This window comes from Neomonachus schauinslandi, chromosome 13, assembly GCF_002201575.2.
Source record: "Neomonachus schauinslandi chromosome 13, ASM220157v2, whole genome shotgun sequence".
Classification (NCBI taxonomy): Eukaryota; Metazoa; Chordata; class Mammalia; order Carnivora; family Phocidae; genus Neomonachus; species Neomonachus schauinslandi.
In genome coordinates, this window is record NC_058415.1 from 76,846,635 (window position 1) to 76,859,846 (window position 13,212).

General features: G+C 47.3%; 1 protein-coding gene across 3 annotated transcripts in view; it reads right to left on the reverse strand.

Annotated features, from left to right (window-relative positions):
• ASTN2 (astrotactin 2) overlaps window positions 1-13,212 on the reverse strand; it is an 865,697-nt gene that overhangs the window by 738,722 nt on the left and 113,763 nt on the right. For all 3 annotated transcript variants that reach the window (XM_021691760.1, XM_021691759.1, XM_021691761.2), the window contains exon 2: window positions 1,699-1,886. In XM_021691760.1, coding sequence (XP_021547435.1) covers window positions 1,699-1,886 — 188 coding nt within the window. The remainder of the gene's footprint in view (window positions 1-1,698; window positions 1,887-13,212) is intronic.

Here is a 13,212-nt window from a genome sequence, read left to right on the forward strand (position 1 = left end):
ATAAGGAAGTCACGCCCCCTCAAGCCTTCTTAGCATCAGATGGTGCCCCATGCCCCATGAGGATGATAGCAAGGCCCCTGAGATAGTAATGCTCACACACTTGCACCCCAAAGTTAGCATGCAGGCACTCACTTGGCTTGGCATGTGGCTGCATCATTTGCAAAATATATATATGGGAAAAGTCTATCACACTCAATCCATGAATAACACAAAGGCCTTGATTTGTTCCACCACGTGATGAGCATGCGTTAGGTCCAAAATTAACATTGCTGTCTGGCTGGGCTATGTGTGTGTTTTTCCAAAAAGAGAAAACTTCCAGGCTCTTACTCAGCCCTAATCAGAATGTCAAATGCAGTGTTAGAGGAACGAGAAGAACCGAGACCAAAAGCAAAACTCTGCCCCACTGTAGACTCTCAATAAATACTGTTGGCTGTTGAAAAGGAAAAGCAAGGAGTGGGCGGTCTCGCTACCAAGCTGAGTGGCCTTAGGCCAATTTCTTCACCTCTCTGGGCCCATACCTTTCTCACACATAGATTGGGAATAACATTTCCTACCCTCATGCATCTGGCAGAGATAGCTGTGCTAAAAGAGAAAATAATGACTTGAGGAGTGAAAAGCACTAGGGGGATGTCACTCGTAGCTATTATCAGATCTCTTCTTGAGCCAATTAGACCCTGTACATTCTGCATAATGAATTTGTTTTTTCCTATCTACCATGCAGAGCCATTAATTCCAGCTTTTTAAAGAAACCATTAATATGAGCCTACGTGCATTTCAGACTACCATTCAAGTGATTTAAGCCCTAGCAGCCTTCTCTGAAGACATAGCAGACTCCAAGAGCTCTGGGTCATGGGGCCTGCAGAGATGGAAGGCCACTGCCCCTCTCTCTGGGCCCACAACTTCATCTCTCACGTGGAGGTGACATGCCTGACTTCAAGCTTCCTTGGCGAAAATGCAATCAGATAATGTCCACAAATGTGCCCAGCACAGTGCTTGACATATGGTTAGATGGTCCATAAATTCTTGCACTGAGAGAAAGAGTGAAGAGGACATAGTTCAGGCTTTGCAGCCAGACACGCTTGGGGGTTCCAATACCCAAGAGCAGCTCCATCTCTTACTAGCTGTGTGACCTTGGATAAGTGTCTTGGCCCCCTCTGACTCGGTATTCACAACTATAACATGAGGGTAGTGAAGGGGCTTCCATGTGTGATGGGGCCATACCTAGCCCCGCCCCAAGGGCCATCATGCAGGGTCTACACGGCAGGGGGTCTTGTTAGGGTCAAAGTACCCTGCACATTGAGGGCACTTGGGAAAGGGCAGCCCTGCTCCAACTCTGTTCCGATTTTGTTTGTTCAGTTCTTCTTGGAAAGGCCAGTTGAATTTTGGAGCACTGAACCTCAGCCCCCCGGCGGAACAGGCCAAGCATGTGACAGATGTTAAACAGCTATTCCCAGAGAGGTCAGCCCAAAGGCCAAGGAGTTGGGAGACTCTTTCCTCTCTCCTCTGAAGCACGATTAGTTTGTCACAGCTGACAGATGGTGGATGGCTATGCATCAGTCCAAAATCCACCTGCCCTTCTGTTGAGCATTCCAACCTCTCACACTCAGCCAGTGCTGGCAAAACCCCGCCCCATTACCTGATCCCCCCACCTCACCGTCACCCCGCCCCCAGCACCTTGCGGCATTCCCGCTCACTTACCATCACAGAAATGTGGAGAATGTGCATCTGCTCCTCTCTAATCTCTGAGGGCTCCTGGAGCGTGGGCGCGGTGGCCCGGGCCAGCTGGCCGGCACTGCTCATGGAGACGTGGAAATACAAGGTCCCGTTCTCCAGCCACTGCTGTCTCCAGTACACCAGGGAGATGTCCCCTGCCGTGCCAGACATCTCTGCAAGACAAGACCCAAGGCGCTGGGTGAGCGGCATGCCCGGCCTCGGGACGCCAGGGATGGAAGGAGCCACGCGTGTTTAGGAGCTCCACGGCACCTACTCTGTTATCAGGATGCCTTTCCCTACATCAAATCTATGAGGCGGAGACCATCACTTCCCCTGTGACCAAGAATCTCCCCAAGCAACACGGCGGCAGAGGTGGAATCTGAACCCAGGTCGGTCTGGGACTCTGTTGTAAAGCGCCGTGCGTGATGAAGTCATTTGTTCCTCTAAATCAAACTAAGGGGAATCAAACAAACAAGAGACCCAAGTGCTTACATTCTCCTGAGGGCATGGAACTAGAAGAAGGTGAAGGGAGGACATCTCCATCCTTGAGAAGAGCAGGGGTTTAGAGTGTGAATTCTTTACAAGCTGAGCTGGAAATGCTCACAGCATAACTGCAGAACCTCAGAGCTGGAAAAGCCCAAGAGAACATTTGGCCCCAGCCTAGGTGCCTCAGGATTATCCTTTATAGGAACAGAGCTTGGCAACTGGGCTGATCTGAGCCTGTTTCTCCTGCTTCGGTCGGAGCAGCTCCATTTTTATTTTTTATTTTTATTTTTATTTTTTGCTAGTATATATACTGCACAACCAGCAAGGGAATGTCGGCACGTAAGTTTCCATGGCTTAAAAATATTTGGTAAGCCACTGCCCCACTCCAGTGTTCTCATATGACCAAGGGCAAGTTAGGACCTACTAGCAAGTTACAGTCACCTGGTATGTATGTATGTATGTATGTATGTATTTAAAATATTTTATTTTTTTATTTATTTGAGAGACAGAGAGAGAGAATGAGCAGTGGGGAGGGACAGAGGGAGAGGGAGAAGCTGACTGAGTGTGGAGCCCAACGTGGTTCTCAATCCCAGGACCCTGAGATCATGACCTGAGGTGAAGGCAGATGCTTAACCGACTGAGCCACCCAGGTGCCCCCAGTCACCTGATCTTTAAATTATTCTTCTAATAGTACTTCCTTCCAATATAACCATACCAACATAGCCTCTTACTGAGTAAGGACAAGAGCATTGGCAACCAGAAGTGTCCCCGCACTAAGATCACACAATCTTTTCATACTGCTGCCTCCTAGAGAGATTACATCCTTGGAAATGTCCTAGAAGGACAAGGCCTATCACAGTGTCTTTATGAAGAAAGGGGAAGGGTGGTAGGGGGAAAGGGAAAGGGATAATTCCTGGAGAATTATCAAGACTTCATTCAAGCAAGAGTTACCATAGAGACAGAGGCACTCCATCATAGACAAGTAGCCATAATAATGTCTGAGACTTGGAAACTCTGGACTATCTTCCCAAGACACAAAGCTGACCTAGAGGGTATTCCCACAATTACCACAGACCTCATATCCATGTGTGCGTGTACACACACACACACACACACACACACACACACACGCTTGAGGAGGACTGATGGGGAAGCTGAGTTAGAACTTCTTACGCAAACAGCTCTCCCTGTGCCCCACTCTGCAGTCCCTGGCAACCCTGAAGGAAGAAAAGTCACCTTGAAGAGATGATGTTTGCTCACCAAAGTCTACTGAATTATTCTTGTATCATCCACCCCCATAGACTCACTCCTTGAGGTTCACAATCAACAGTCCTTAGGGAAGAGTATCTGGCATTTAGTAAGTGCTATAAAAAGTTAGCTATTAATATTTATTATCATTATTATTATTAACAGGGACAGGATCTAATTCACCCTTGAGCTGCTGTGGAAAAATCCTTGAGACACCCTTGACTGCTTGCTTTCTCTCCCACCCCTCCTCCTGTCCACTAGGAAACCTTTCAAAAGCCACCTCGGAGTTATCCCTTCTTGGCTCCTCTCCTGCAACCACCTGGGCCAACGCACCACCCTCTCTTGCCTGACTGACCACATGCACTTCCTAACTGGACTCCCCTCTTGCTCTTTCCCTTGCTCTTCTGTCTATTCTCACCCAGAAGCCAGAGGACTCCTGCCACAGCCTGTTCACTCCCATCACTCCTTGGCTCAAAACCCTCAGCAGCCTCTGCCTCATTCCAAGGAAAAGACAAGGTGGCCAGAATGTAGCAAGTTATGAGTCCAAGTGAATACCTGCCTGGGCTTCCCTTGCTGTGCCAAGAGGTGAGAAGGGATGGAGACAAGCACAAGATTTCATCAGCTCTTAGGCCATGGGCCCCAAAGGACCCCAAGAGCTCACTGTGGGGCGCCGGGGGCAGGGGAGACAGGCTGGGTGCCCAGCGTGTGAAGCGGGCCTCTCCCCAGCACCTTCTCTCTCCCCACCGCCCCACCTCCTGGCCTCAGCACCCGAAGTACTGGTAGCAGCTTCTCTGGCAGCCAGCCAGGCAGCTAGGCCAAGGCAAGGTGAAGACATTATGGTAAATGGCCGTGCTCAGTCCCTCACTCATGTTTCTCTCCCTGCATTAGAGCCCAGAACCAGAGGCCCAGAGAGCCCAGGGCTACAGTTGCCCGTGGAAATAGCTGTCTCTCGTGCAGTAGCTCATGAAAGGGGACTCACATGCCAGTGGTCGGGCAGGCCCTGGCCGTGCCATATCTGGCTGCCACAGCCTGGGATCGAGGAGGCAGAGTAAGTGAAGGAAGGCTTGCTGAAATCTGCGCTCTTCACTCCTGCAGCTCTCCGCAGGCTGTGCTCGAAAACCCACCACCGAAGAAGCCCATCCTCCCCACACTCAGATTAGGAAACAGAGGATCACCGAGGGTCAGTCCCTCGCTTCAGGCCACAGGTGAATGTATGTCCAGCTAGACCCAGTGGATTTCCAGTCCACACAATTGCTTCTACGCCGGTAGCTCTTACAACATCTCCTTTTCCTTGACTAAATTAGCCCCTGAACCCAAACTAGATTGAGCTCTTTGTTTGCTACAGCGATGAGTGCACAGTCAGCAGACAGTAAACGTTAAATGATAATAACTGTGTGAAACACAGTAAATATTGAATCACAGAGATCAGCTCTGGACTCACTCTATTACAAAGGAAGGAAACTGTTGCTGAGGTGGGGAGGAGGGCCATGGGGCCTCGGAGAGAAAACCGCCCTGGCAAAAGTAGAAGGCCCAAACACTGATCCCCTTGTTCATGCATCCCCTCATTCATTCATTCCCTCATTCATTCATTCATCCCCTCGTTCATTCATTTCCTCACTCATCCCCTCATCCATTCACCATTCATTCATTCGCCATTCATTCATTCATCCCCTCATTCATTCACCATTCATTCATTCCCACATTCATTCATTCATCCCCTCATTCATTCATTCCCTCATTCATTCACTCATGTGTGTGTTTGTTCACTCATCCAACACACTTTATTGAGGACCTACTCGATTGTGGGCACTTTAGTAGCTCAGAACATGGAGGGAAATGAGGCACACCCTTGCCTTCAGAAAACTCAGTCCTTTAGTGGAAGACATTCTACCCACTCCCCAGCTGGCACCACACTGCCCACACATGCACATACTGTCCGTGTGATGTGGCCCCGACACTGCACATTATCCTGACCCACCTGCTACCACCATCCCCTCCTCACGTGCTCCAGCCCTGCAGGACTTACACTTGTTCCTGAAACAGACCAGGCTCACTGCCATCTCAGGGCATGAGGACTGTCTGTCCTGTCTGAAACTCTCCTCCCAGACCTTGCAAGCCACCTTCTTCTCGGCGTTGGCCTCTCAGTCCAAGTGACACCTGCTCGGAGAGGCTCTGCCAGGTTTAGCTGACGTTTTCCCCTTTACACACATCTACACTCTATGGTATCCCCTTTACAAAACCTTGTTATAGCATTTATCACTATTAGAAATGAATCATATGTATTTTCTGAAACACGTGTTTAATGCCTGTCTCTCCAGGAGAGCAGAAACCTTGCTTATTTCCTGCCATATCTCAAGTACTCTTTAAAGTGCTTTGCACATAATATGTGCTCAGCAAAAAATTACTGACTTGCCAGTGATGAATACACACACACACACACACACACACACCCATAATAAGATTATGGAGGTATTGTTAAGCTTCATTACAGAATTAAAGAAAGAATAAGTAAAGGTCGGGCGCCTGGGTGGCTCAGTTGGTTAAGCGACTGCCTTCGGCTCAGGTCATGATCCTGGAGTCCCGGGATCGAGTCCCACGTCGGGGTCCCTGCTCAGCAGGGAGTCTGCCTCTCTCTCTGACCCTCCCCCCTCTCATGCTCTCTATCTCATTCTCTCTCTCAAATAAATAAATAAAAAATCTTTAAAAAGAATAAGTAAAGGTCCATTGGGAATTTGAAGGTGTGACAGGACTCTCCTAGCTTAGAGACAAAGAGCTACTCTAAAAACATGGTACCATGAGCACTGCAGAGAATGGGCATATTGGTGGCCCTCAGAGGAGAGGAGGCATAGGGACGGCCTGGGCGGTTGGGTATCTCAGGACACTGAAGCCACACGTGTAAGGAGGAGTGTGGTGGAACATCAGTTGGAAATATACTTCAGACACAGGGTTAAGGGCTTTGAATCCCTGGCGACAGAGTATATCCTCTTTGGCATGCAGTCGGGAAACAGCGAAGTACACTTGATCAGAGAGCCAATCCTGTGTCCATTAAAAACAGGTCAAAGAAATACTAGCATAACCAAGGCCAGCTCTTGAAATTCCCCGCTGATTGATTTTCCAATTGCATTTTCCCCTTCCTCTTCCCCTAGTCCCTCCATATAAACATTTCATTGAAGTCTTCAAGTCACATTACAATCAAACTTAGAGCAAAAGGGGGACTAAACGCATTTGGTCGGGAACCAAGACGTTCCCATAAAGGCAGATTATGCTGACATAATGAATATAAAATGAAACAGCAGATATTAAAGTGGGAGAATTGGTGCACCATGCCTTCCGGCGGTAGGCTGACTCCAGTGCCTGCCTCCCTCCCACCTCAGATAGCTTGGTTTTATATTGGAATCGTAAAAGAAACACAGGGATTGCCTTTTCACCTTTCTCTGTTCTCCCCCCATGGGCTGCCACTTGTGAAATATTCAATAGGCTCAAATCCCCTCAACCACCCCGCTAAAGCCAAGCAAGAGGATCAACCTTCATCAGTGATTCTGGGTAGACCGCCATCCTGCCTCGGCAGCCACAGATGTCTTTCAGCCTCCTGGAAAATAAATAAAAATTCCCGAAGGCGTGTTGCGCTTTTAATTGGCTTGTTCTTCCTAATCTATGGCATTCATTGTATTTTTATTTAATTCCTGAAGATCATTATGAAAATAAGCAGCTCTTCTGATCACCAGCCATCTTGGCAACATCTCCCAAGCGGCTAACTAACCCACCTTCTGATTCCACAGCTCCAGCTGACCCTCCAGCAGGTTATTCGCAGAAGGCCAGAGAGCACTTCTGATGAGTTTGCAAATAGTCTTTGCTTCACTGGGTGGGGTGGGGTGGGGTGGGGGAGAGCAGACATTACATGAGATGAACTCACTGCCTAGGTACAGGAACTGAGAAATGTAGAGAGGTTGACTTCAACAGCCCTTGCCGTTAGCTGTTCCAGCATTCATGGAAGCTCATCTCTATGCAGCGAGTCCTGCTGAGTGACCTTGGGAAACAGATCCCACACACACGCCCTCTTTTTCATCTCTCCAATGGCTACCTTAATGCCAACCTTCATCATCTCTCTTATGGACTACCTCAAATGGCCTTGTGCCAGTCAGGGTCTCCTCACAGAAGAGAAGACACACTCAGTGAAGTCACGAAGTATTTAATGACACGACTGTTTACAAAGATTTGGGGAGTATTTTAGTCAGGGTTCTCCAGAGAAACAGAACCAACAGGACATATATATAGAAAAAGACTTACTATGAAGGGTTAGCTTGTATGGTTATGGAGGTTAACAAGTTCCCAAATCTGCCATCTTCAAGGTGGAGGCCCAGGAAAGTCAGTGGCACAGTCCAGTCCAAACCTGAGGTCCTGAGCTGGAAGGAAGCCAATGGTATAAATCCCAGTCTGAGTCCCAAGGCCCAAGATGCTAACGCCCAAGGGCAGGAGAAGATGGATGTCCTGGCTCTAGCAGAAAACAAATGTGCCCTTCCTCTACCTTCTGGTTCTATTCAGGCCCTCAATGGGTTGAGTGATGCCCACCTGCATTGATAAAGGCCTTTCTCCTTTACTCAGTCTACTGATTCAAATGCCAGTCTCTTCCAGAACCACCCTCACAGACACATTCAGAAATAATGTTTTACCAGCTCCCCGGACATCCCTTAAGCCAAGTCAAGCTGACGTATAAAATTAATCATCACAGGCAGGATGAAGGCAAACTGGTGATGAAGCATCTCAAGGTTGCCAACATCAAGGAGCTGTCCCCACCCTAGGCCTGAAGGGGGGAGGGGAGGGAGATGGATAAAACCATGGGAACAGCCACAGCTGTAGGAAAGGACTGCCAGACAGGAGCTGTGGCCTACTGTAGAATAAGCCAGCTACTGACAAGGCATGGCCCATCATGGGGGTGCTGGGGTAATAAATGCTCCAACCTCACTCTCCCTCCACCTGCTAATCTCTTGCAGGTGCCTTACGTGGGCCAACTCCAAACAAACACCCAAGGGTGGAGCAAATCATACAGGTCAGCCTTCCAGGGCCCTCAGCAGGGAGGAAAGGGTGAAGAGTGGACCTCAAGGGGCCAATGGAGACCATCTGGAAGGTCCCACCTGGGATGCTTACCTCCAGGCTTCCTTCCAACCATCATGCAAATGACTACCAGGATTAAATTTCTAACCTGTCAATCTGACCACATCATTCCCTTGCTTGAAGCCTTTTGATGGCTCCCGACTCCCCTCAAGATAAAATCTAATTTCAGGGGCCTGGCACTTGCATTTCTCCCCTGCCTTACTTCTCTTCGCTCCTTTTCCTGCCCTGACACATTAAATCTGATCAAATATTTATGCAATCGCCACATCCACGACACTCTTTCCTAATTCAGTGTCTTTGAAGATGCTTATTTTTTTGTTAAGGCCAAGAGAAATCAGTTTAATTTTATAACACATCATTTAGTTCCCTCAACTGAAGATGCCTCTTTGGAGGCTGGAACAGTCTTCGCGACTCAACCCCATCCCTTTTCTGGAAGATCTCCATGACCCCCATATGAGCTGGACATTCCTTCACGTTTCCATAAAGAGGGAATATTGTGTTCTATGTAATATCACAGACCCTGAGAGACCAACTGCTTGAATTTGAATCCCAGCTCCCCTGTGTTCAAGCTGTGTGTCTTTGGACAAACTCTTTACCTCATTTGTGCCTCAGTTTCCTCATCTGTCAAATGAGGATAATAACAGCACCCACCTCATCGAGTTATTTTGAGAATTAAATGAGATAACATGAAGTAGTTTTTAGCTTCGATCTTGATCCTCACTAAGCATTCCAGTTACATGGTTACATGTTACTTCATACACACTATTATAGCATCCTATTTTACCACTGTCTTGGTCTCTGTGGTGTTTGGTATTTACCTATGTTAAAATGATATGTTTATACAGCTGACCTCTCTCACTGGACCCTAGTGCAGGGACACATCAGAGCCATCTGTGTACCCGAGTGCCTGAGACAGTGGTGAAATGCAGCGCAGAGGGCTCCATAAACGTTTGTTGAGTTGAACTGCGCTGTCCCCATATCTGAATTCAAATGGGCACTCTGAGAGGACAGAGAGAAGAAAAGCCAACTCAGGGCAGCCATGATGGCTTGATTCCCACATGACAACACTACAGAAATTTATTTCACATCTGGCTCAAGTTTAGGCACCCTGGAAAATGCAAATGAAGAGAAAGATAGACTTTAAACATTTGAGGAGTTTGCAATTCTCATGGAGACATACAGGAAGTTTAGATAGAAAATAGATAATCTCATGGTTCTGTTTAGACGTAAGTATGTATATCCGGCTAGAAAGAAATATACTGGAACAAGATACACCAGATCATCAAAAACAGTGCTCTTTAAATGGTGAGATCAGAGGTGATTTTAATCACGATTTGATTCATTTTTCTCTACATTTTCTACATTGAATATACATAACCTCTGCATCTGTTAGATGCAGATATATGCTCACTTTAAAGATTCATTTAGTACCCAACCTTTTCTGAGATCTGGCATTGAGGGACTCTATCTTCAGGAGCTTGGGCCAAGGAATGGAGAAAAAGCATGCTATAAATAACTATAAATCAAAGCAGAAAGCTTAAAAGAGAGGAGATGACTTCTGGCTCGCTCTAGAAAATTTCTTTGTGGAGGAGTCTTAAAGGATGGGCAAGATTTCAACAAGTGGCCATGTGGCAGAGGGCACTGTAGATGGGGGAATGGCACAAAGGCAAGAAGGTGGGATTGCAGATGTGCAAAGGGGTCCAGTGGGAGGAAGCCAGTAGAAAAGGCAGAGGCTCATCATTATAGAGGAAACAGACACAGAAGGCTATAGCAAGTCTGCAGAGAGGGAAGTAAAGAGGGGGCTGCCATGTCTTAAGTATAGGCTGTCTCCCAGGCAGAATAAGAAATATTAGGTCCCACATGGGACTCCTTCATGCAATCAGACCAAGTCCTAGTTTAGAGGCTAATGAAGCTCTCCAAACACCATAAATGAAAGCCTCTATGATTTTCTGTCTTTATTTGTAAAGCGCGTGTGTGTGGCAGGAAGGAACTTGAGCCAGCTGTCATACTTGTATCACACCTAACATAGAATTAAGAGAAAATAAAGCCATGCCTAGCACTGTGCTCAGAAATCTGCAAAGTCCCACACTTAGTCCTAAAAGCAAATGCGCTCATTATTCCCATCATTCAAGAATATAGCTTCCATGGGTCACCCAGCCGGCTCAGGCACTAGAGCGTGCACCTCTTGATCTAGGGGTTGTAAGTTTGAGCCCTAGGCTAGGTGAAGAGATTACTTAAAATAAAAATCTTCAAAAAAAAAAAGAATATAGTTTCCATAAATATTTATTGACCGCCTAAAATGTGCCAGGCACAGGGCTAGGTCCCGTGGTTAGATTAGGTAAAAAGACCAATTTGATTGCTGCCCTCACGGACCTTCCATTTCTGGGATGGATGTCCCTCCATTGTCACTAAGCGGCAACAACACAGCATATTCCCCTCCTTTGGTTTCTTCATCCATTTACTCATCAATCATTCATTCAATCCTAGTGCAAGATCCTGTCTGTCTAGCTAATTGCTATCTTCAGTGCTCAGCATATAGTAGGTGCCCAATAAGTATCTGTTGAATGAATGCGTCCCTAGATGCGCATTTTATGAGTTCCCTGCCCTCAAGCAAATCACAATCAAGGAGAGCAGAAAAAGGAAAATCAATGAAGGTGACAATCCCGTGGTCCTGGCCACGAGAGAGCACGCACAGGGTGTTACGGGAACACACGTGAGGAGGGAGTTAATGCTCCTCATTTATCAGAGGTCTGGACAAGGTAAGCAGGCAGAGTCTATAATCTGGACATTTTGTAAGTCTACGAGATCCCGATGTTGGACCAGGTTACACGTCCGTAGATGCATCACTGTGGTGTGCAGGTGGGGCGTTTGCTTGGGAAGTAGAAGGGGGAGAGATGGCGGGGGGCTGGGACATAGCCAGAGCAGTGGCAGGTGGAGAACACCCCAGGAGTACTTAGACCCTCTCCTTCCTTGCTCCCATCTGTCAGCTCATCTCTGCCTTCCCCGCCCCCGCCCAGTCTGCCCCCTCCCACTTCCTTGGGGAACTGTGTCTTTGACAAAAAACTGTTTTACCTAGCCACCCAGTGGAGATAAATAATACAGTTATATCCAGTTAAATAAGGGAGGGGAAGAGAATTAAGAGTTATTGGCAAGGGAGAAAAGCACATTGTTTCAGATTCTATTTGAAAATGGATGGATAGTTGATGGAACTGAATCTTATTACTCCTGGTTATTCTCTCCTGAACCATCTACCTCCCTCCTTGCTGCATTTTTTCACCTGGTCTTTGTCGTTTAGCTTCGCTATATGCCCTTGGTTTCTCTATGTGTTCACTGTTTCTCACTTTCTTTTCTTTTCTTTTCTTAATGCACCCAAATGACCAATGACTTTTCTTCCCCCTCCCCTGTTCCACAACACTGCAAACTGATGGGGAAAAGGAACCCAAAGAACGGGGACAGGGACTAACTTTCACCAACACCTGCTTATGTGCCAGGAACTCAGCTAGGGGTGGGAAACCCACATGAATAAGGGGGAGGGGAGGACACCCAATGTTTGGCTATACTACCTGAGGCCCCAACAGGTGACTGGACTCTCCCATGATCTTCCATCTAGTAAGGGACAGTGCATGAATTCAAGTTCTGCTTCCCTTATTCCAAATCCAGTGTTCTCCCCACTTTCCTAACCAGGCTGAGAAAAGGAGTTTGCACGTTTGAGTAAAAAGACTGAGGGACCAAGTCCACACTGGGGGTGTGATGTAAGTACCTGGACAATGCCTCCCAGTCAGCCAGATGCTCAGATCATACATTCCATCATTATGAAGTCATTCCCTGGGGTTAAGTGTTGCTATTGAGCCCTCTGTTTTTAAAATGCAAATCTGTCCTGGGAGAGGTATAGGAAGCATTCTGTCTAGGGTTGAATTCAAGTTTTTAAGAACACTTTGCTCCTTCCTCCTGAGCAACCTTTACCAAGCTAGGTTTACCTCTCTGAGCTTCACTTGCCTCATATGGAAAATGGGAATCCTAAAAGCAATCTCTGACAAATGTCCTGAGAATTAGGAGCGATTCGTGTTGAAAGAAGCCCGCACAGCATTTAGCACCTGCATATTCCTTGACAGCTGTCTTCTCATCACTCTTTACCTATCTCACCACTATCGAGACAAGAATCCAATTGTTTGACAGCAGTGGGGGATGGCATGGTACCAGCTACAGAGAAAAAGGAGGTACAGGTTACAGATCAAACTTTCTGCTTCACTTGGAAACAGTCTCCATGACCCTTCTGTCTGGGGCCCCAGTTCCCCCCACCCTTTTTAAATCATCTCTATTGGCTACACCCTGGAATCATAGAAAACGTCACAGATAAAGGAGTGTAAAAGGATGGAGATCAATGACCTAATCCACCATTTTACTGACTGGGCAATGTGGACCAGAGAGGGGTAGCAACTTGCCCAACACATAGCCTCATAATCTAATGCTCTTCAAGGATCATAAGGGGGCTAGAGACAAAGATTTGGGGTGGGGGCAGGTCAAAGGTGAAAGATGGAACCTCCCGGACTCCTAAAAGTGGTTTCACAGCAAGGGGGGAGGGTGCAGAATTCCCTTGTACCTCCAGCGCTCCCTCAGCCTTGCCTAAAGATTCTACCACGATGGTTCCTTAAG